At 36.4% G+C, this 25,166-nt stretch overlaps 2 protein-coding genes and 1 non-coding gene across 3 annotated transcripts; 2 read left to right on the forward strand and 1 right to left on the reverse strand.

Annotated features, from left to right (window-relative positions):
- Positions 1-19,695: 19,695 nt before the first annotated feature.
- TRNAK-CUU (transfer RNA lysine (anticodon CUU)) lies at positions 19,696-19,768 on the reverse strand. The gene has a single exon. It is a non-coding gene; the product is annotated as a tRNA-Lys (tRNA).
- Positions 19,765-22,363, forward strand: LOC145017334 (uncharacterized). The gene is made up of 10 exons (XM_078975381.1): positions 19,765-20,027; positions 20,116-20,164; positions 20,366-20,472; positions 20,644-20,689; positions 20,825-20,959; positions 21,073-21,162; positions 21,249-21,368; positions 21,446-21,529; positions 21,805-21,869; positions 21,973-22,363. Exons 1-10 carry the CDS (start codon positions 19,861-19,863, stop codon positions 22,151-22,153), a joined length of 1,044 nt encoding a protein of 347 aa, XP_078831507.1. The 5' UTR covers positions 19,765-19,860; the 3' UTR covers positions 22,154-22,363.
- Positions 22,364-22,718: 355 nt separating this feature from the next.
- On the forward strand, positions 22,719-23,985 carry LOC145017335 (ENTH domain-containing protein C794.11c-like). Its single transcript, XM_078975382.1, has 4 exons — positions 22,719-22,962; positions 23,055-23,177; positions 23,258-23,419; positions 23,543-23,985. Exons 1-4 carry the CDS (start codon positions 22,820-22,822, stop codon positions 23,847-23,849), a joined length of 735 nt encoding a protein of 244 aa, XP_078831508.1. The 5' UTR covers positions 22,719-22,819; the 3' UTR covers positions 23,850-23,985.
- The last annotated feature ends 1,181 nt before the right edge of the window (positions 23,986-25,166 follow it).

Consider the following 25,166-nt stretch of genomic DNA (forward strand, 5'->3'; position numbering starts at 1 on the left):
GACTTCCAAATGTCCCTGAGCAACCAATCTTTGGCAAACCTCAGATTGTCCTCGACAATTGCTTAATCACTTTACTCATATCCAGTTATAGACTTTTCCCTTCTAAATGCCTTAAGCATTTAGAAAATTTAGAAAGGATGAATATTATAGCACATGCAATCGATCCTATATCCGAAGCATATGGGACACGGTTCATGATGTTCGACATAAAGACATGATACTAGACAAGTCTTTTGCTACAATATTTTCTATTTTCCATGTTTTCAAAATTTAACTATGAAGAGGGATGCCGTAATCATAATCGAATTTTGAAAATGCAATATATATAGAATCTCTTCAAGTTGAACCATTCCAACACAAAATTCATATATATTCTTGACTAAAGATGATTAAAATCTCAATCTAAGCTTTAGAATTGACATGAAGTATAATTTCCTCTCCCTTAATTATAGCAAAACAACTTTTCAACCCCTGCAACTTCACGAATTGAAAACTTTGTTTTCTATAATTAACATTGCTAGCTTGCAATACTAATCATAATAATCATGCTCCCACTAACATGATGATTATTAGCATAACACTTATGCTCCCACTAGCTCTGACATATTTTCAGAAATCTGCTGGACTTCTGAAATGTAGATTCATACATCCTTTCTTAGATAGCTCACATGTGTGTCTAAACAATTTTCAGAACTATGAAAAGGGATGATGTAATCATAGTCTCAATTGCTTAGGCATTTGTCATTTCTCACAAGTCCATGTTAGTGTGCCGGTTAACCACACGCGCTCCACTAACGACTTTTGAAAATGCAAATAACACAATTGATATCTACGTAAAATCTACTTAGTGAAAGCGTTTCCTCACCATCATTTTCATGAATCGGAGAGAAACCTTATGACACTTAGATTTTATAGTGTATGAGTTCCTATCCATGCAAATTTGTCAAAACCATAATCACAAGATAAGGTTAGTGACAAATTCAGCCTTACATGGATTAAACTTATTCAATCTTACTTTCTCATCACCTTGGTAGCACAAGGCCCACCAATGCTTCCAAGTTGAACTCTGATAACTCACATGCAAATCCAACTTATTTGAAGTAGGTATAGAAATAAGAATTATGTCAACATGATAGGTTGCAAACCTTAAGTCATGTGCTAGTGATAAATTACAGGTTTTACTCTTGATTAAATCTTGAAACTCTTTCAGGATCTTTAAGGCTCCCACTGTCCCCTTGACATATAAGTTTCCCCAATCAAGAACCATTCCTTGACAAAACAAATATTCAAGGGATAGTGTGGATTCTTATCAAGACTAACACTTCACACAATTGGTCTTAGTTGGTCTTTGTCTCATCCAAGACATCACAACTTACCAATCTCAAATGTACAAGAGTAGAAACATTTCACACTACATTTGATAAGTGTTTTAAACCTTACTTTATGTCACTCAATGTTACAATCTTGGAGTATGACTCTAAGAATTGTTTTGGAACGAAGTATGACTCATCTCCTTGATCTTAACCAATCCAACAATTCATGACCTCTCTTCTTAGCCATAACAATGCACTAAGACGTCCTTAGAGTATGAATTTGTGATATGGTTTCATAATCATTAAGATGATCATGAAAAATGATACTAAAGTACTCTCCCATCTTTTCAGATTTGAGAAACTTTTATCTTTCTGCCTAATTTGATACTTCTCATTTGTTTTGTCATACATTGTATCCTTTCCAATGTTACAGAATTATACTTAACCTCATAAGTATAATCATACTTACTAATCATGACAAATCAATCTTTGTGGTGGACCTTGACCAGTGCACACCCAGTGTACCTAATTCCTTAGTCCTTCAATTGACTCACATATACATGTGATCAAAGAATTAGTCTTAATTTTTCAAAGATGAAAATTCTCATTCATCATACAATACAACTTGTATGATTCCAAGTTTCTGTCCAATTGAAACTTGGGTGATGAAAAACTTTCTTCATTTGGTAAATCCAGACACTACCACAAATGAAAGAATCAAATCCACTTTCCAATATTGCTATTACTGGAAACATATAAGCAACAATTTTCCACAGATGCCATTGTAAGGATATTTTTTAAAATAATAAAATTAAAACCCTTTTTTTTCTTTTATTTTAAAACTTTGCGGAAAAACTTATCCTTACAATCCACATGAAAACCTTGTTGTTATCTATTCCTAAGTAATATATTATAACTCCTAAGCAACAACTCAAAATTCTGATCACCGAACCATGTGATTGAAACCCATCTTCGCAATCAGAATCAGCATATACTTCTTTAAGCTTCCTATCTTTTCTTTTGATTCTTAAAAACATCAACATGTGACCCATTCACATTATGTAATAAGAATCTCCAAATAGGAACTTAATAGAGTTAGTCAGTGGACTTTAACTGAAGTAGAGTCAAACCTCTTGACTTCATCAACCTTATGACCTTTCAGGTGAATAGGGCAGCTTCGCAACCAATGCCCCTTCCTTTGGCAATATAAACATATGGACCCTTTGATAATGGTACACGGGACTATCACAGACTTAGTTTTTCTCTTTACCATTTGGTCAACCGAGTTGACTATGGTCGGTCCCTTTCCATTGGGAAGAGAATGCTTTTCTAGATTTCCTGTGTCACTATTGTCAATATCCATCAAGTTTTGAGGAAGTTGATCTTAACAAATAGATAAAATCATTAAGGGTCTTGTCATAGTCTTTTTCATAGGTGTTCCAAAAGAACTCACTATGTGACTTAGAAAGTGATTGAACCACCAACTTTCTCAAGACTTTGACAACCAACTCTCTCGGCTTGTCAATATGTGACTACATCTCCAAGATGTGACCACACCAAGACCTTTACTTGCCAATAGGGCTCGAGTGACCTTAAACTTTTCAAGAACTTGTGGGGTAGGGAGAATAATTGGAAGAGGTGAAAGAAGCATGATTTCCATTGGAACATCATCTTCATTTAGGAAAGCTAGTTTCAAGAGATTTGGGAAGATCATAAATGTCTAAACCAGACATGTTTTGGGAGATATTCAAGATAGTTGATTTAAAATCCTTAATATGACACCTAATATGAAATATTAAGGCCAGGACCCAACACAATATTTTATAATTTGGAAGAGGGATGCCGTAATCCAAGCTATAAAATATTTGAAGGTAGGCGAATGACGATTCACCAATTTCCACCATGAAAAATGAAATAATTTATTAGGTTTTTATTGGATTTGAAATTCCTAGATCTTTTGAGATTCATTGAACTTTTCAATGGCATGTTTCAATCTCGAGTGTGCCCTCTCAAATTTTGTGACTGGGATGCCGAGGATCACAAAACAAGGTGTGAATAACCATACCAATTCACTTGGTACCCTTAATATTATCACCTAATCAATGTGCCGGTTAACCACACACGCTCCATTGATCTATGACAAACATTAAGTCACCCTTCGTGGTCCTTACTAGTCCAAGTTAGTGTGCCGGTTAACCACACACGCTCCACCAATGACTTGGTAAGGTACAAAGTGTGAATTCCATGGGCTAGCACCAAATTCACATTTTTCCTAAAGTAACTAAGATTGGGAATTATTAAGATTTTAGTTACTTAGTATTTATCATTAATACTTTTAATGAAGGGAGAATTTAAAGTCATTGTCCTACCCGTTCGGCTAACGACCCTCCACCGATCAAGCAAGCGGTGGGTGAGAGTGGACACCCATTAAGTCGCCATTTTATAGGCAACAACCTTATACCCACCTTATAGACCGGTTTTGTGAATGGGGCCTACTAACGGTAAAACGACTTGTTCTTATACATATATATAATAATTAACCATTAATGTTATAAATAGTATAAGTGTTGAATTTTAACTCTTTAGAATTCTAAGGGCTAACTTGGAATTAAAGTATTCATAAGTGAAAACTTTTCAAATTCCAAAACTTGAGGGCAAGTTTTGAAACTATTCAAAACTAATTAATTCCATAACTTATGTGTTTAAAGTAGTTTTAATCCATAAAACTCTTCAAGTTCCATAACTTATGGAAGACTTTAAACTAATAAGAGAATTAACTTTTCTATATTTTTATAACTTATGGAATTAATCAAGGTTACACTTTTACTCTTTAATGAAGTGACTCTTGAACTTCCATAACTTGAGGACAAGTTATGGAGTCATAAAAAAAATCAATGATGTGTGTAAAACTCACTTAGTTTTAATCCTACTTTAATTATCAAATAACACACAAAAGGCAGTGAACCTATCAATTGTGGTATAGCTAAATAAGCAGGGTATCGAACACAGGGAACGGCAAATTAAATTAAAAACTAATTCTATCTAAGTTAATTTAGCAAATAAGGGTTTTTTCTCTAGTTTTACAAGACTAGAAACTTACTAACTAAAACTAATGCAAGACTAGAAAATAACAAATTAACTAGATTCAATAACGGGAAAGAAACTTCTGTTTAGTTCAACTCGGTTAACTTTATGGTTGATTTTAAGATAATAGTGCAATGGATTAATTCTTTCGTTGGTTACCGATTCAAGTGATTAAGTTTGTGTTCACTACCCTAATCCTTAGCAAATAAACTAATTCAAACAGTGGCAAATTGCTTAATTTAATTTTATTTACTAGATTAATTATTCGGGTTAAGTTAGACTTGCAATAGCTAATTAATTCGTTATTCTTAATTAACCTCTTGTTCGATGGTCATCTTACAAGCTTGCACATGAATTTACTCAATTTCCTTATTAATCCTAGTTTCATATTCATTAATCCTAGACATATGGTATAGTGGTCACATATCATATGAGGTTGATAATCAATAGATGTTCATGCTAATCAATTATCTTCCTATTAACAGAAAATTAATTATCATTCATACACAAGGTTCTTTAGCAAGCTAAAATAACAATTAATCACCAACTTGGAATTAATCCTACCAATCAATCAAACCATATTGTCAACTTTGTATCCCCAAACAGAAGTCTAAAGAAATTAGTTCATAACTAAGGTAAATAACAGCAAACAAATAAGTTCAAGTTGCTTAATCATGTTGACAAAACAAAAGAATTAAGTAGAATGGTGAAATTACGCCTTAATTACTCCCGAGATTGGATTCTAGCTTCTTTGGTCGACTTCTAGGGTTCTTCTGGCTTCTTATTCGCAACTAAGCACTTCTGAAACTTCCCAGAATTCTCCCTTCTCGCATTGTAGAGTTATCTTTATATATGCGTTCCGACTCGTCGAGTCATATGGTAACTCGTCGAGTCCCTCTCACATTAGTCGTAATCCAATAACTATCTTGACTTCCGAATGCTTATCTTTCTGAATCCGCGACCGGACTCGTCGAGTCTAGGGGCAACTCGACGAGTAGAAGCCTTTTATGGGTGTTTTCTTTCTTCTTTCCACTCTTGAGCTCCTAACCGCTTCTCTTGCTTCCTTTCGCTTCCGAGCTTCATCTTTGGACTGAAAAACATAATTTAACACTTTTAAGTACCTTTTGTCCATAATATGCAACAATTTAGCTAATATATGAATAAATAAACTACACTTAATTCACACTAAATATGCACATATCAAAATACCCCACACTTGTCTTTTGCTTGCCCTCAAGCAAAACTGAATTTTAACACATTAGAATCACATTAATAACTCCAATCCAACCCAACCATTATGCCAAGACCGCAACGCATGCATTTGTGTCTAAAATTCCTAAAAAACCCTCATACTTCAAATATTCACAATCCTCATAAACATTCACCCACTCACCCCGAACTATGCTCATTTTATGCAACCCTCCGAATCCATCCTCAGAAAACCTCTTTACCCTCAAGGTATTTTTAATTGAGCAACCCAAGCATACATAATCTAGAATTACAACTTTTCGATACCACTATGGAGCTCTTTGGAATTCTTCACTTGCTTGATAATTTGATCGTTAATTTCTTTGAATTCACCACCTTGTTGTTTGATTTTTGGTATCTTCAACTTTTTAAATTTCTTCAGAATTTTCGATCTTCATATTTGATATTTGACTTTGATGCTCCAAAAATTCTTCAAACTTTTTCTTGTAATTCTCTCTTTTTTTTTACATGTATACCTCATTTTTTTACTCAAATCCCTACATGCTTAAGCAGGGGCGCTCAATCTCAACCTTTATTGGCTAATGATAAAAATCTTCCTGGATACATTTCAGGTTTTGGCTGCTAAACATATTACATCCCTCAGGCTGAGCAAGGTCGTGTTTTTGTCTCATGATTTCACTGAAATAAGGAAGCCACAAATGCACTAGAACGTATATAGGCTCAACTAAACATTTGGGTCTTCATACAATTATTAACACAATTCTAACATGGAATCCTAATTTTTTACCAAAATTTTCTAAATTAAATCCTAAATAATCCTTTTGGTATGCAAAATTTTAAAATTTGACTATTATGTAACCAACCCCCTACCCCACACTTATGTGATGCAATGCCCTCATTGCATAGTATGCATAAAAACAGAAAAATAAAGAGGGAATTGGAACAAACTCCCCTGGGATAGCAGTGGATAGGTTGATCACTCTCATTTAAGCTCCATCTTCAATAAACTTCATACATGGGAACATCTCATCCATGTCTCGTGTGGGTCGCTCTAATATGCGAAAATCGGTGTAAGATCTTCAAGAATGGATATGGAATTAGAAGGATGCAAGTGGTAAAAGTATTAGCATCAAATCAGCAGTCGTTCGGCTCAAAAAAATTGAATGACTCGTCGAGTCTGATGATGGACTCGCCGAGTAGCAGCACGCCGTCTCAAAATATCTGGAAATACAAAGCGACTCGTCGAGTCAGCTTAGTGCACTCGACGAGTTGGCCACTGAATGAAAAATCTTGGTATGTGGCAACTGTTTTAGCCTCTCACAACTTCGTTAGCCCTTCCTCACATGCGGACTCAATCGCTCATACCCCTAAGACCGGACTTGACACTTTGACGTTAAAAACTCGCTTCCTTGACTCGCGCTCACACGCAAAAACATCCATGCTTTACATCTCTATACCATCCTAAGAAAGCAATCAAAATGCAATCCTGAAAATAACTAAAGCAAACAACATAATAATATCTCAAAGCATACACACCAAAAACAAAACAAAATAAAAATTGAAATTGTTTGAACACAAAAACACAAATATCAATCCTCATCTTCCTCCTCATCATCGTTGGCTCCACTTCCCCAAGCTCCGCTTTGTCGTGCACCAATCCTCTCATCCCAAGATGGAATGTATGGGTAATTCCCACCATCAATATGTGGAATATTGAAGTGGTCAAAAAGTCGTATGTGGGATTGGTTGCTAAAATTTAGCCCCCTCGCCATTTGGTCTTGCATCCGCCTCATCTCTATATTGTACCAATCCATTGGTACGTCTTCAGTCTCTACCGGAATCACTGGCGGCTCATCCTCCACATCCCGTTCCCTTCGCGATCTCACCCTCCTTCCCGGTGCTTCGGGACCTACAACTGGGTCATCATTTGGGATGGCATAATGGCCACCACCATAGTCTTCAATGATTCGTGCTCTGCGGAAAAGAATGGGATTAAATGGGGGTGTCGGGATCAATGTCAGGAGGTTCCAGGCACCACGGTTCATCAACCCGAATGAATTAGCCAATCGAGTGACAAACATGCCTCCATTGATACGCGATGTTTTGCGATCTTTGACCGCACCCGCTGAGAGGTATGAAGCAATGCACCACGGGATGTTGCAAAAGACGCCGGGCGTGATAATGCTCCATAGGTAGAAAACATCAAGGTTGGAAACCTTGTCATCGTCCTTCCTTTGGTTGATGGTGGAGGAAATAAGGCGGTGAGTCGGGGATCGGATGCTCCCTTCTTGTGCTGACTTCGGGATATAAACTTTATTCCCTATAGTATTCCACCAACCCGTGCTAGTAACTCCATCGGGGAACACCATGTGAGTGGTTGCCAAAAAGGCTCGAAAGAGGTTTGTTGAAACCAAAGGTTGATCATAAATCCCTAGTCGGCAAGCAAGATCCACCACCGAGCATTGATGATACTCGCCCCCAAGACAAAACGTGAAGCTCGCCGGATGATATAAATCCACTCCACCGGTAAAAGATACCGTGGAGAAAAACTCCAAGCAAAGCTCCAAATATACCGGCTCTTGTATGCGAAAGACCCGGCTCCAACCATCACATATCATTGACTCGCCGTCATGTTGGAACTCCTTTAAAAGGTACGAAGCTAATTCTTCTTCATATCGCACATTTTGCAACCACTCCCAATCAATTCTGTTCGGTACATATATCTCCTTCTTTTTGATATTGGAAAGCTTCTTCTTCCACTTCCGCATTGTTGAAGCGGATTCGATTTGCGGGAAATTTAACCATGGAAATTCCCCTTGGCTACCACTTGAAGATTGTCCTCTTCTAAAAATGATTCCTGCAAAACATATAAACCAGACCTAGAAAACACAGAATATAAGACGAACTGTTTCTGGAAATCGACTGGACTCGTCGAGTCCATGCCCGACTCGGCGAGTCGCGCGACCTGTACGAGTCGGTCGACGGGTCTCACAAAATTGAATCATGTAACCTTTAAATTCTTGCAAGGGTTTTGTTCAGGGACTTCCTACTAAGTAATAAGGCCACAATAAACGTTCAAAACAACAATATTCACGAAAAAATCGAAAACCTAGAATTTAATTACTTTTCAAAAACGGGTTTTTTTCATGAAATTGCAAGTATAGATGACCTTATAATCACATTCTATCTAGAAATCAAGAAGAAAGTTGTTACCTTTTTAGTTTAAACCTTGAGAATTTGGAAGAAAAGTTGAAGGAACTCTTGAATGCTTGAGAGAGAGTTGTAGAGAGAGGCACTCGGCGAGTGTGGTGTGGAAACTGAATTTTTAGGGTTAAAACCCTATTTGATGTAAAAGTAATTTCGAAAATGTTTATTTTTTTTTCTGTAAATAAAAATCGATTCGTCGAGTCAGGGGCAGACTCGGCGAGTCCAATCGCGCAGTCCAAGTTTTTTTCTAAAATCAGTATATACTCATCGAGTCAGGGTCAGACTCGGCGAGTCTCTTGTAAAACATTACTAATTTTTAAAATTTTGTTATTTATTCAAAATCTTTTCACCCCACTCTTAAGCTAGGCGCTCCCTTAAGCAGACAAGTCCGATGATTTGGAAGATTAAAATTGAAACACAAAATAAAAAAAAAAAAAGCAAACTCTAACGACGGGTTGCCTCCCGCCAAGCGCTTCTTTTTGCGGAGTCATTAGCTAGACTCCTTCCCATTTACGTTTTGTCATCTTCAAGCATCGGGAATGTACGCCTCACTTTTTGTGGTTTATACTTAGTCTTGTAGGCGTGAATCTTCTTCTTGTAAGCCCTTTTTAATTCGTCTCTTCTCTTTTTCTCTGTATCATCCTCAGCTGTTTGGGCCTCTCTTTTCCTCTTCTTCTTTTTCAACCCATGCTTTTTCACCAACTTTTGAACCTCCTTTTCTTTAAATTTGATAACTTCATATTTCATAGCGGTCCGTGCTCTAGGTTTAGTAGTGAATTGGTGATCAGCTTCCGCTCTACTTCCATTTATGTCCTCATCCTCTTTTGTGCTCGACTCTTCTCCAAATGGCATCGTATCAAGGCATGCCACATCGGCGTGTTGGACCTCCATTCCTTTTACTTCTTCTTGCTTGACCTCTGGATTAGCTTTAAACATCACCGACTCATCACCCACTCTTAATGTCAAAGTAGACTCACATATGTCAATTAGGGCACATGCGGTGTTTAAGAATGTTCTTCCCAAAACAATTGGTATTTTGGGGTCTTCTTTCATCTCCACCACCACGAAGTCTACTGGGAAAATAAACTTGTCCACCTTGATAAGGAGATTTTCACATATGCCTTGTGGATGAATTATTGTTTTATTTGCCAAATGGATTCTCATATTTACCGGCTTTGGTGCTGGTAAATTCAGCTTCTTAAAGAATGAATAGGGCATCAAATTAATGCTTGCCCCTGAATCAGCCAATGCTTGTGTAGAAACTTCATTACCAAATTGGCACGGAATTACTATGTTACCCGGATCACCCTTCTTCTCAGGCAGCTCACTTATCAATATCTCCGCGACTTCAGCAAGATCTTTCCTAGCAGCAAACAGGCCTTTAAGCAAGTTAAAGTATTTAGGAGTTTGGAGCATTGTGTCCACAAATGGCATATTGACTTGTAAAGCTTTAACATGCTCCATGAAGGTTCTATAGGCTTGAACTTTTTCTGAAGGCATGGCTCTGGATGGGTATGGCAAAGGAGGATTGTATGGCTTCAGAAAACTGGCATTTTCTTCATTCCCGACTCGACTCGTCGAGTCCATTTTGGTGACTCGGCGAGTCGGATCGAGTTTTTCTTGTTCTGGTTTTTCTTCCTTTTCTGCCTTCTTCTTGGAAACTCTTAGTGTTTCTGCCAATTCTTCTTCACCGCTGGAGGTTATTACGCTCACGTTCTCATTTCTTGGATTGGGTTGGGTGTCGCTCGGAAGTTGGCCCGGTCTTCTTTCGTTTACTTGATGTGCAAGTTGGCCCAGCTGTTTCTCAATGTTGAGAATAGAAGCTTGCTGATTCCTCAACATGTTTCTGGTTTCTTGCATTGCCACATCATGATCATTATGTCTTTTCTCGGACGCGGTTATGAATTTTGTAAGTATTTCTTCTAAATTCGTCTTCTTGTCCGTCACCGGTTCTTCCTTTTGATAATATCCCCTCTCCCTCTGTTTATATTTCTCTTCCTTAGCCTTTCTGTACTCTTCGTATGGGAGCCATTCCTTCTTCGGTTTCCTCCAGTCTTCATCGTATCTATCGCCGCTGGAGTAAAATACTTGAGCCTTTTTATTTCCATTCTCGTCTCGATCACATTCCTTGGTAAGATGGGGACCGCCACAATTTTCACATCCAACTCTAATAGCATGGATCGTTTGATCCATTTTTGTCATTCTTCGGTCTAGGCTATCGAGTTTAGCTATCACCGCCAACATACCATCGTTTACCGAATTTACTACTCCTCGACTTACTTCATTCCTCGGGTTGTGGTATTCTCTAGAGTGCCTGGAGAATTCTTCAATTAACTCCTTTATTTCCGGGGGTGGCTTTCGGGTGAGTGGGCCTTGTGAATCGAGTAGTTGCCTCGTGGTGACATTCACTCCATCATAAAAGATAGAGACCTCTTGTTGGCTATTGAGATCGTGGTGGGGGCAATTTCGAAGTAGGCTCTTGTATCTTTCCCAAGCTTCATAAAGGGATTCACCGGGTTGTTGCTCGAAGTTGGCAATGGATTTCTTTAGCTTGGCTATCTTGGAAGGTGGGCAGAAGTGATCTATGAATTCTTCTTTCATTTTGGCCCATGTGGTAACCGATCCGGGAGGGAGTGACTTCAACCAATCCTTTGCAGCTCCTTTAAATGTGACAGGAAGCATGCGTAGTAGCTGGATCTCGAGGGGCACATTAGGTACATTGAAGTAATCCGCCACGCCATTTACTTCATCTAAGTGCTTATAGGCGTCTTCATGATCTCTCCCGTGAAATGGTATCTCCTTGAGTTGAGCGAGAATATGGCCCTTTAGTTCAAACGTAGCGGTAGCGGGGATTGCGGGTTGCACAAGTCCCGGGCCGGTGTCATCACGCATCCTTTTCTTCCACTCCCCCATGGGGATTTCGTCAATATTAGCCATAGCGGTGGCTAAGTCTTCTTCAAACTCGGATGTGTGCTCGCTTTCGTCTTCGGTCTCGTAGTCGGTGTCTTTTGGGATCAGATCTTCGGTTGTCAACGACGCACTGGATGCTCCTGCTTTGCTGCTCCTCTTCTTGCTAAAAACGGATTTGAGGTTTTTGAGTGGTGAGTTCTTTGAAAAGCGGTTTCTCCAACGGTTTTGCCCTTGTTTCTTCTTAATGCGGTTTCCGGATCTTCAAGAGGGGGAACTAGAGGCGTAGCAGATCCTCGGGTCATGAACCAACTGCAAACAAAAACAAAACAAAACGCGTAAAAAAGAACAAAAAATTAAATCTGATTCAGCATCGCACTCGCCGAGTCGGGGCGAATGCACTCGGCGAGTTCAACTTAAAATCAGCGATTAATTTTTTTTTTTTTTTTTTTTTAAACTAAAACTTAAACAAAAATTGAACAGAACTTAACTTTGTGTAATATGAATCTTACCCAAAGGATCGATTGAATTAGAATTTTAATGCTAATTTTAGAACCGTTCCCCGGCAACGGCGCCAAAAACTTGATGTGTGTAAAACTCACTTAGTTTTAATCCTATTTTAATTATCAAATAACACACAAAAGGCAGTGAACCTATCAATTGTGGTATAGCTAAATAAGCAGGGTATCGAACACAGGGAACGGCAAATTAAATTAAAAACTAATTATATCTAAGTTAATTTAGCAAATAAGGGTTTTTTCTCTAGTTTTACAAGACTAGAAACTTACTAACTAAAACTAATGCAAGACTAGAAAAGAACAAATTAACTAGATTCAATAACGGGAAAGAAACTTCTGTTTAGTTCAACTCGGTTAACTTTATGGTTGATTTTAAGATAATAGTGCAATGGATTAATTCTTTCGTTGGTTACCGATTCAAGTGATTAAGTTTGTGTTCACTACCCTAATCCTTAGCAAATAAACTAATTCAAACAGTGGCCAATTGCTTAATTTAATTTTATTTACTAGATTAATTATTCGGGTTAAGTTAGACTTGCAATAGCTAATTAATTCGTTATTCTTAATTAACCTCTTGTTCGATGGTCATCTTACAAGCTTGCACATGAATTTACTCAATTTCCTTATTAATCCTAGTTTCATATTCATTAATCCTAGACATATGGTATAGTGGTCACATATCATATGAGGTTGATAATCAATAGATGTTCATGCTAATCAATTATCTTCCTATTAACAGAAAATTAATTATCATTCATACACAAGGTTCTTTAGCAAGCTAAAATAACAATTAATCACCAACTTGGAATTAATCCTACCAATCAATCAAACCATATTGTCAACTTTGTATCCCCAAACAGAAGTCTAAAGAAATTAGTTCATAACTAAGGTAAATAACAGCAAACAAATAAGTTCAAGTTGCTTAATCATGTTGACAAAACAAAAGAATTAAGTAGAATGGTGAAATTACGCCTTAATTACTCCCGAGATTGGATTCTAGCTTCTTTGGTCGACTTCTAGGGTTCTTCTGGCTTCTTATTCGCAGCTAAGCACTTCTGAAACTTCCCAGAATTCTCCCTTCTCGCATTGTAGAGTTATCTTTATATATGCGTTCCGACTCGTCGATTCATATGGTAACTCGTCGAGTCCCTCTCACATTAGTCGTAATCCGATAACTATCTTGACTTCCGAATGCTTATCTTTCTGAATCCGCGACCGGACTCGTCGAGTCTAGGGGCAACTCGACGAGTAGAAGCCTTTTATGGGTGTTTTCTTTCTTCTTTCCACTCTTGAGCTCCTAACCGCTTCTCTTGCTTCCTTTCGCTTCCGAGCTTCATCTTTGGACTGAAAAACATAATTTAACACTTTTAAGTACCTTTTGTCCATAATATGCAACAATTTAGCTAATATATGAATAAATAAACTACACTTAATTCACACTAAATACTAGGGGCAACTCGACGAGTAGAAGCCTTTTATGGGTGTTTTCTTTCTTCTTTCCACTCTTGAGCTCCTAACCGCTTCTCTTGCTTCCTTTCGCTTCCGAGCTTCATCTTTGGACTGAAAAACATAATTTAACACTTTTAAGTACCTTTTGTCCATAATATGCAACAATTTAGCTAATATATGAATAAATAAACTACACTTAATTCACACTAAATATGCATATATCAATCAATGACACAAGACTCTTCATTTTGTAACCATTACCAACTTTTATGAGTTTTATGAGTCTTTAATGTGACTCTTCATGTAACTTGAGGACAAGTTACACAAACACATTTTATACTCAACTCTTAGATTAAAATGGATTGAAAGCAACTATTTCAATTAACTTTTCTATTAATCTAAGCAACTCATAAGAACAAGATAATTCATATCAAACTTCTTCATGTAATTAGTCTAAACCTTAAACTAATACAAAACATGAATCTATTGACAATTATCTTTGAAAATGGATTAGCATGAACATTACCACATTAAAAAACAAGTTTATAAGTTCAAAAACAACTTAGGGTAATGTTCCTAGTCCATTTCTAGCCAAAAACCTCGAAAATGTGTTGTCGGGGGTCCAACTCGTCGAGTGCATGAACCAACTCGGCGAGTTGGATCGTTTTGATCAATTTTTAGGCATGGACTCGCCGAGTCCCTTGATGGACTCGCCGAGTCTGATGATCAAACCGCAACACTTTCGATTTTTTAAGCAGTTTTGCAGGTATAACAAGAAAACAAGCCTAGGCTTTGATACCACTGTTGGGTTTTGAGCATTCTAACACTCCTAAGTGTACATGCAACCCTAAATACCTTGGATCTATGTTTTCTCTATTATACATGCAAATAAGAACATCCAAGGTATTATCCTAATCTAGCATACAAAACAATAAGTGTAACAAGATAGAATACATACCTCTTTGATGTAGAAAGTCTTCATGAAGCTTAAGTGCCTAGCCCCAATAGTGTGGAAGCCTCAAATGGAATCACAATCATCAAAACACTTAGAATAACTTGAGAGAGTTCTACACTTCATGAAATCGGCTAGCCCTCTTCTTCACTTTCTAATGTGATTCTAGTGGCTGATTTTTGTCAAGAATAAGATCTTTATATAGTGTTACAATTAGGGTAAATCCTTAATTGTCATGGCTTTCCATTTCCTTGGATCCATGGGTTCATATACACCATGGAGCATCCATGGACCATCCTATGGGTTTTAGCCCAACTTGATTATCCATGGAGCATTAGCCCACTATATAAGTATGGATGATTTACACAATCAACCCATATATTTAATTAGTCTTCTATTGATCACTTAATTAATCCTAGATTAATTCTTGATCAATACTAATTAAATAATCTTATTATTCTTATTATTAATATACTAGAACTTATAATATATTAATAACCATAAGTGTCTTATTTCTCTCATTATAGTCTATCCAAGTGCATGATGGTATGCAACCCAAATGGACCATGCCAGGTCGGGTCAAGTCTTACCAATTATAGTTATGGACTTAGACATTAATCCAACAGATTGTTGAAGAATGGAAGTGTTTAACTCAAGAACACTTGGAGATGCCTTGAAGATTTTCGAGAATCTAACATCATAGTTATGGAGTTTGTGTAAGCAATCAATGATTTGAGTATAATGAAGTGAAATAATCATAAGGAGGATGAATTATACTTACTAAGAGTGGAAGAACACTTGAAAATCAGCCTTGAATCTCGAATTTGGTGGAGAAAAAGTTTGAGAGAAAAGTGGTGTTTGATACTTAGTGAAAGGAGAGCAAATGAGAGAAATGAGGAGAGAGGATGTTTGTTCCAGCTCTAAAAACGTGGGAATAAGTGGAAATTGAGTGTAAGGGACATTGAAGTGACCTAGGTAAGGTGGGGAGGTGTGGCTGGTCATAGAGTGGGTGTGGGGTGGTTGCTTGTGACATAAGTTAAGGCAAGGTCAACACTCCACCTTAAATAAATCCCCCATTAGATCTTTATTATTTAGATAATGATTTTCATCAAAAATATGTTTAAATTATGAATATTTAGGGTTTATTATGTTAAAATATAATTTCTGGAGAAAATCTCGCTTTAAAATCACGAAAAACGGGCTTAAAATGTTAAAAATATCAAAAAGGGGCTAAAAGTGACAAAATTCCGAAATCTGGCCGAGTTTCGGTCTTCTGATGCTGAAACCGAGAGGAGAGAGGGCAGAAACCGAGAGGGGAAAAGAAACCAAGAGAAGAGAAGAGAGGGAGCAGAGACCGAGAGGTGGGAGACGAGAGAACAGAGACCGAGAGGAGGGAAGAGAGAACAGAGACCGAGAGGAGGGAAGAGAGAACAGAGAGGCGCGAAGAGACAGAGAGGAGAGAAGGAGACAGAGAGGCGGGAGGAGACCGAGAGGCGACAGAGACAGAGAGGGGCGAGGAGACAGAGACCGAGACTCGGTCTCGCTACAGGGATTCGGTTCTCCGGGTTTGGCCAACAGAGACTCGGTCCGGTCCTGGTATTTTCGGTCCTAGGTCTTGGCCTTAAGGAGCTTGGGCTCCTTGAGAAGGGTTTCGGTTCCTAAGGTCCATTTTTCTCGTTTTTACCCCGTTTTAAGCCGTTTTTGACCTGGTTAAGGGTCGGAATGACCTGAATGATTCTAAAAAGTTACGGGAACTTTTAAGAGAGATTTGGGAGAGATTTATCATACTTGGAGAGATTTGGGAGAGATTTGACATTCTTGGAGAGATTTCTCATACAAAGAGATATTTAAGAGAGGTTTCACATACTTGGAGAGATTTGACATTCTTGGAGAGATTTCTCATACAGAGAGATGTTTGAGAGAGATTTGGGAGAGATTTCACATACTTGGAGAGATTTGGGAGAGATTTAACATAGAGAGAGATAGAGTGAAAACGATTGAGAGAGGTTTCATGTGTGACAATTGTGAGTGTTTGGCTCCGCAATGCAAGGTTCTTGAGCCCCGTTAAGTCATGATTAAGGATCCTACACACTCCCGATGAGTATGCAACATGGTTTTATCAGTTTAGTTCATTGATTAGCACTAAGGCTCAGGAAATTTTAACACAAGACTTTTCCCAAGTGATGTTTTCCCATTAATATAGCAAGGTTTAATCTAGTTGACCGGTTTGACTTGATGACTTGACTTGACTCTAGGTTGACGATTGTCACACTGAGCCTTCTGTGCCTCGGTTAGGGCTGCTAGTGCCCGTGCTGTCGGCTCGTCAAAACCGTCTTCGATCATGTTGAAGAGACCCTTCGCTCGTAATAGGTTCTCCATTAACTCACTCCAATGATCATAGTGCGCGCCATCAAATTGGGGAATCTTGGCGGAGAATTTTTCCTCACCCATCGTTCGTGTTTGCTCACACCTTACTGTCACTCGTGTTTGCTCACACCTTACTATCACTCGTGTTTACTCTCGTCGCTCAATAAACCTAGCTCTGATACCACTTTATTGAGTAAACAAGAGAACAATTTTAAGCCCTCCAAAATTTTGTGGTATTATTGAGAACTTAAAGGCATTAAATAGCCGGTACATCAAAGCAAAAACAAACAATAATCCTAAAATGTTTGATGACTTATTCAGGGCTAAAAACTAGGAAGACTAAGTTTATTAAAAAATAAGTAACTAAAGACCCGAACAACTAAAAACCTCTTCAGTCACTAGATGAAAATCCTTATCTTTTTATTGTTTTTGTTTCTTTAACAGATCAAGTCAACTTAGACGCCTTGAAATTGTATGTTGCTATCATGGAAGCTGGAGGTGGAATGAAGCTTTGAAGAAATTTTCATTCTTGGAGGAACTTAATATCTACAGACAAAAAATTCCAAAAGAAGCTATTGAAACTGTTGGGCTTTGTTTCCCTATGTTAAGAACACTGAGAGTGAATCAAGAAGCGTGTAGGTTTTGGCCTTGGGATAGTGTTGAAAAGTCTTACACGATACGTAATGAGACAACCATAGCTATTGGAGAAAACTTACCTGAGTTAAGGCACCTTGAACTTATTGAAAACTACATGTCGAATATTGGGTTGCAAGTCATTTTGGATGGTTGTTGTCATCTTGAATTTCTTGACTTGCGTCAGTGCTGGTATTTTTATATTATTAATTACCTGTTAGCAAGGAATTGTCTTAAATTAATAACAGTGTAAGTGTTGCATTAGAAGGTACTAACTGCGTTGATGTATTTTTTGAAGGTGTGGCTGTTGCGACCAAGAAATTGTCTTTCGTCTTTAATTAATAGTGGTGAATCATTTCCGTTCTATGCTGAAACTAGAGTATAGTTTAAAGATGTTATGTTGATTTCTGGAATTGTTATCTTTAATGGTGTTTCTAGTTGTTATCTTGCATTATGTTTCAAAATTCCATATTTTTCTTTGACTGGGAGTTTTTATGCATGGGACAAATAAAATAACATTCATCTTTGAAGGAATGGAATCATTAAAATCATTAACTGACGATGACAAAATACCCATCTACACAAAATACATATGTTTACAATTTGTTAAAACAATTATCCGGTTAAAACTTATATTTTACATTGTGGCAAATAGATACTAAGAAAAAAAAAACTATAATTATCAAATTAACATAAACAAATTAAACATCAATGCTTTTAAAATAATATCATAATAACCGAACCCAAGTATCTATTTTCAAATTTCTCAAACGGAACCCAATATCCAAACTGATGGATTTGGATTTTGGATTTCCAATTACTACCAGTTTGGTTTTGTTTTATACCATGAAATCTTTCTCAGACAAACTTAATCCTTGAGAACTCATTATATAGATGTTAAGATGGGTTGATCTTTGATCTTATATACATTGCCTAAGGATTAGGGATGAGAATTTGGTCCGAAAATCCGAACTGAACTGAATTAGACCTGACTAAGCAATTTGATTCAAGTTTTGGGGAATAAGCAATTTGATCCAAGTTTTGGGTATCTATATTATGCTTATTCAGTACACGGGTTATTCGGTCAAGGTTATCCAAATAAAAGCTTATTCGGTTCTAAATATTCGAACCAAATAAGCATTTCTCGTCCCCCTTCTTTGATTGATAGAAACCGAAATCATGATCCACACGTCTATCCTTGTCGTTCACAACAGGAAAAAAACATGCGCTTGTTCTCGTCGTTTCAAAATCAACTAATCTTTTCAAATATTTCCAAAGTCGAATTCACTTCTGTCGATTATTCCTCTTGTTTTAGACTTTCAATAATCGATTTTCCTATTGTCTCTAATGATTCACGAATTCTTACGTTGTCTAGTAATGGAAAATTTGGCTCCAACTCAATAAACCCAAGTAAGAAATTAATTCTCATCATGTTAATATACTATGTAAATGCTATTATTTCAATGTGTTATTTTGTAATGTTAGTCTTTGAATGTTTTATGTCGATGTATAAAAGTATATTGTTATTCTATTATTCGGGTTATAGAATACTAATACGATTTATTCGGTTCTTTTCGATTATATTAAGTCCTTAATCATCTCGTACATATTATTCGGGTAATAACCGAACCGAAAAGATTAATACTCAAACTGAACGCGTATTGGTTAATCGGTCCGGCTTTCGGTTCATGCAATTACCCTTATTCGATTTTCGGGTTATTGTCGGTTCGGTCCGGTTCCGGTTTTCGGTTCATGATGTGGGATGAAATAGTCGCTCTCAAATAAAAAATCAAGATCCAACGACTACCAGTTCTACCAAATTGTTATTTTAGAATAATTTTGTACTGATTTATATAAAATATGTATTTATAAAAATATATTATTTTTAAAAGTTCAATACAATCGGTTTGGTTTTTGACTGTTTTATTTTTTCCAAAAACCGAATCCAAACAGAAATTTTTGGTTTGTAAAAAACTCAAACCCAAATTATATTCCTTAAATGTGAAGTTCCACTCTATTGCAATGAGAAAAACAAATGATTTGAACAAAAACAAATCGCCCACCGTGGGGCTCGAACCCACGACCACAAGGTTAAGAGCCTTGCGCTCTACCAACTGAGCTAGACGGGCTGATGTTTTTCTTCTTGTAATATTGCTACTTCACTAGACGAATTTGATCAGCTCGTTGGGTTTTGGGGTTGAAGCAGAAATCTTCTTTTGGTATGTTTCAATTTGGTGGCGTCGCATCGGAGCCGGAGGGAGATATGGAACTATGGGGATGGAGATGGACGATGTTCCTTGAATTATCGGTCATCGTTGCCTTCGTTATTGGAGTAGGGTTAATTCTAGCAATTGTTGTTGAAACCTTCAAAAGACGATTCAACCATGCGTATGTTCTTCTGTAACCCTAACTTTACCATGATATTCAAGTATGTTATGTGTCTATAGCCTTCTGATGTTTAATTTTCTTACTACAGTCATCTCGAAGCTCACCCGATCTTTGAAGATCCAAATTCTCTCAAACCGGTACCTTCCATCTTTCATCTTGTATCATCATCTTATCTCCTATCATTATACGCACACTCTGCATCTTCTCAGAAATTAAATGTCGTAATACAGCTTATCCACTTGATATTGTTGCGAAGAGTTCAATTAACAATTCACCATAGTATGTGATTTTCAGAAATAGGTAGTGTGGACTAACACTGTTACGACCATTTGTTGCAGGTTCGATGCCCTTATATCAACGATCCTGCAGAAAAGTATATTTCGTTAATCATTCCTGCCTTTAATGAAGAACATAGATTACCAGCAGCTCTTGATGAGACTATGAAGTGAGTAAATTCAGATCAATTTTGACATTTGTAGCATGATTCTTCATCTATGATTACACGTATAACCATTGAGATCATAGCTGATAGTAAAATACATACATTGCAATCTAGCTAAGTGGTTGTGACTTGTGAATATGGAACTGATTATAGTCTTGCATCTTTCATGTGTAGTTATCTTCAGCAACGTTCAAGAAAGGATCAGTCATTTTCATATGAGGTATTTTCTAACTCTTCTGGTGATTAACTTACACATTCAATAAAGTTCTCAACTTCCATTGATCATTTTATGCAAATTTCACTCTGAACTGAAGTCAGCATTTGGTATTTTGAATTGAATGGATATCTTGAACAGGTAATAGTTGTTGATGATGGAAGTAAAGATGGAACAAAGAAAGTGGCATTTGATTTTGTGAGGAAATATAAAGTAGACAATGTAAGAGTTATTCTCCAAAGAAAGAATCAAGGCAAAGGAGAAGCTATAAGAAAAGTGAGTCAGATTTCTCATCACATTAAAGACCTCTTTATCCATCATGGCTCATTAGTCATATCCTTATAATCTGATCTAACCTCTTGGCTTATGCGAAAGCATTGTAAAAACAGGGAATGCTACATTCAAGGGGACAACTACTTCTCATGCTGGATGCTGATGGAGCAACCAAAGTTGATGACTTAGAAAAGCTTGAAACACAGGTTGGTGTCATTCTTTCTGTATTAAGTAAAAAAGAAACAACCATAAACATAAAAAAACAACAACACATTAAAGATTTTCCATTTAGATTCTTGCAGTTGCAAAAATGAAAGGTGTGGAAGCTAATGGTTTAAGTGAAGGAATTGGAGATATCCCAATTGTGGCATTTGGTTCCCGTGCTCATCTAGAGAAAAAAGCTTTAGCCACAGTTACTACTTCTTCATTATTCTTTTAATTTGATTATTTATCTTTCTTTTTCACTAATTAAATCACTTTATGTTATAGAGGAAGTGGTATCGTAACTTTTTGATGAAAGGTTTTCATCTTGTGGTCCTCTTAGCTGCGGGTCCCGGAGTTCGTGACACACAGGTGATTTTTCATATTCATATGTTCCAATTAATATGTTAACTAAGGGTCTGTTTGATATGCCTCTTACTGGGTCAGTCAAAAATGTGGTCCAACTCTGACTGTGATTCAGACAGTTTGATACCACAACCAGAAGCCTCTGATTCGGTCCTAGACATAACCCATGCTGACTCAGTCAAATCTGACTCTGTCAGACCTCTACTCAGTTAGACCTTGACTCAGTCAGATCTGACTCAATCAACAACTATTTATGATATGAACTTTTCAATATATGTCAGTGTGGCTTTAAGATGTTCACTAGAGCCGCCGCAAGGAAGCTTTTCACCAATATCCGTTTAAAAAGGTAACAAAAAAGGCAATTACTATTTGTGATATTTTTAATCCAATATTTTTCCATTTTGTAACATGGTTTTATAAATTAACAATTGTTTATAATTTTTATATAGATGGTGCTTCGATGTGGAATTGGTGTACTTATGTAAATCTTTCAAAATCCCCATAAGTGAAATATCAGTAAATTGGTCTGAAATCCCGGGGTCAAAGATCACTCCATTGAGCATTCTTAACATGTTGTGGGAGCTTACTCTCATGTCTTTGGGGTATAGAATTGGTATATGGAAAATATAAGCACCCGAACATCTTGATCCGAAAAAGAAAAAAGATAATTTGTTTTGTCCCCACATGCTTATCTTAACAGTAAGGATGTCAGAATTCACCTGTCTCCACATTTTGGGGATACTGTAATTTACCTTTCTCATGTTGGTTGTGGGACCCGTATGACTGTATGGAAGTTGTTGTGGGAGAGTTTTGAAAATGATGTGGAAGAGTTATATCATATATGCATGACTTGGGCACAAAGTAGGCATTTTTTTACTAGATAATGAATTTTCTTTTTTGTAATTGTTTATTAACAAACCCATAAATGTCCTGGTGTCTATATGAAAATATTATAGTTGTAAAAAGGTTATTTTAGGAAGCATAAAAATTGACCAAAAATATACACTTGTGGTAATGACAAGTACAAATAGCCAAAAATCTAACATCATCATGTATGCTTTTTGAATGTTGAATCCCTCAAAACCTAACATTAATTCATAGTTTCTTTGGTTCAAACTCAATATTTGTCGTTCTCATTAGATGACCCAAATCCACTTTGGGTTTGTGATAATGGAGTGGTTACAAGTTCTTGTTAATTTAGTCATATTCAACTCAAGTAATTGTTTATTAACTAAATAATTCGTTATAATCCATATAGAAAATGGTATTTATGCAAACAATACGAGGCTAACAAGCATGAAAAAGAAATCGGAAAAATCGAATATGGCTTCTTCTTCTTCTTCTTCTTTCCATGAACTCAAAAAACAAGCTTCTGTTTTCTTGAAAGAGAAGATCAAAACTGCAAGATTGGTGTTAACAGATGTTACACCTGCACAACTGTAAGCTTGTTTTGTTTATCTGATAAAACCAAACTTTTTTTTTTTTTTTGGTTTTCATTTTGAATGCAAAGTTTTTATGTTTGAACATGAAGATTGACCGAAGAAGCAACAGATGAAGATTCATGGCCATCAGACACGCGCACCATGGGATTGATATCGCGTGCGGCTTTTGAAGTCGATGAATATTGGAGAATTGTTGATGTTCTTCACAAAAGGTGTTAAATTTATAGGTTTTCTTGAGTTAAAACGATTGATTTTTTTCTTTAAAATTTGGAAATATTGATGCGTGTTTTAGGTTGTGGAAGTTTGATAAAGAGAATTGGAGAGGGTCTTATAAGGCTCTTGTTTTATTGGAACACTTGCTAACTCATGGTCCAGAGAGAGTTTCAGAAGAATTTCAATGTGATAAAGAGGTTATTAAGGAGATGAGTATTTTTCAACATGTTGATGAAAAAAGGTATGCAAATTAATTAGTTTTCAACCATTGGATTTGCGTTTTTGTTGGAAACATATTAAAGACGTCTAGTCTATTAAGTTCATAGAGCTTGATCTAATACATTATCATGGGACAAAATTATAGATTCAATTGGGGATTAAGGGTAAGAGAGAAATCAGAAAGGATTTTGAAACTACTTGAAGAAGATCGGTCTTTTTTGAAACAAGAGAGGAGTAAAGCCCGTGAGCTTACAAGTGGGATCAAAGGTTTTGGTAGTTTTACTCAAAGAAGTATCGAGAAAAGATTGGGAGAATCAAGATCACAAATATATTTTAGATGTAATTACAACAATGATGGAGATGAAGGAAACAAGGATTTAAACTATCGAAATCGTGATGTGGGTGATGATGAACATCAAGATAGAGCCTCTCTACCTTCTACTTATGTATAAAAATAAAAAAGGATTAAGGATCGACGAGAGGATAAAAAATAGTTTAATAGATAGAAAAAAATTGCATATTTAGCTTACTTTTTGTAAATATACCAATAGAATAGTAAATAATAAACAAACATCTTTGTTTTTTGAATATTTATACGATTACTTAACTCGAAAAACTAAAATACATGTTTTAAAGTCATCACCATTTTCCTTGTGTTTCTAATGTTTGTATGAAGGTTTAAGAAGTGAAGAAACAATATAAGGGAAATTTCAAGATTCACATAAATGTTGATGTTAAGAGTTTAAGATGTTTGATTTTAGAATGTCAAAGAAGCATGATAAAGGCATCCACCATCTCCCTTCAAATTCCAACATATAGGATTGGATCTGTTGAGAGCAGTTGTAAAGATTAAATAATAAATAATTAAGCAAACCACATGTTGACATATCTTCTAAGTTACAAGGCTACACAACAATGTAAAAAAAAAATGCCATCATCTCGTTAAATCTTAAAGCAAAATCGAACACTTAATTCATTAAATCATGCAGAACACTACCATTTCATCATCGAATCCTATATCCATGTCACAATCATGGTATCTTAGTGATGTGGATAATATTCAAGATCTTTTAGAAGGATTCATGGAGAAATGGGAGCATGACAAACGAGGCGGAATGAAGCGCAACTTAAAAGGTGCATAACTTTTAATCGGTCAAAAGTTTAGTGACCCACAAGGGCTCTGAATAAACGAATGTAGTTTGCCCACGGTCTTCGGCAAAAACAGATGTTTCGTCAATATTAATTTTTCAATTTCCTATTTTGTTTTATTCATTTTTATGACAATATATATATTTTTTTTCCGTAATTTCAGGTTTTTCCATGCTTATTTAGGAAGTTAAATAGCAGAAATTGATGTCAAATTTAATTTTTAGAACTTTGACAAACCTGCAAAATTTAGCTCCCCAATATATTGGAAGTGATCCATACATAACAATTTTTCTCTGTACACAATAATTTCTTTTGTATAGTTGTACAATACAACATTTTAAAACACACATTATATGGTTCTTGTAAACTTTTATAAGTATCGTGGACATTAATAAACTATTTTCCTTTTGAGATTTTCTTGTTCTTGCTTTCATTGCAGTCACTTATTGTCATTTTGCAAAATAGCCTTGAACTATATAAGTTATTTTTAGATTTTCAAATCCTTGGCTCCTTGCTCTTAGGAAGAACATCCCATATTAACAATATGTTAGATATAAGGATTTCGGAATAACAATCATACTTGGATATTTCTTGCATCGTGACTATTACCATTTCGAAAT

This window comes from Lactuca saligna, chromosome 9 (assembly GCF_052625555.1).
Source record: "Lactuca saligna cultivar CGN05327 chromosome 9, ASM5262555v1, whole genome shotgun sequence".
NCBI lineage: Eukaryota > Viridiplantae > Streptophyta > Magnoliopsida > Asterales > Asteraceae > Lactuca > Lactuca saligna.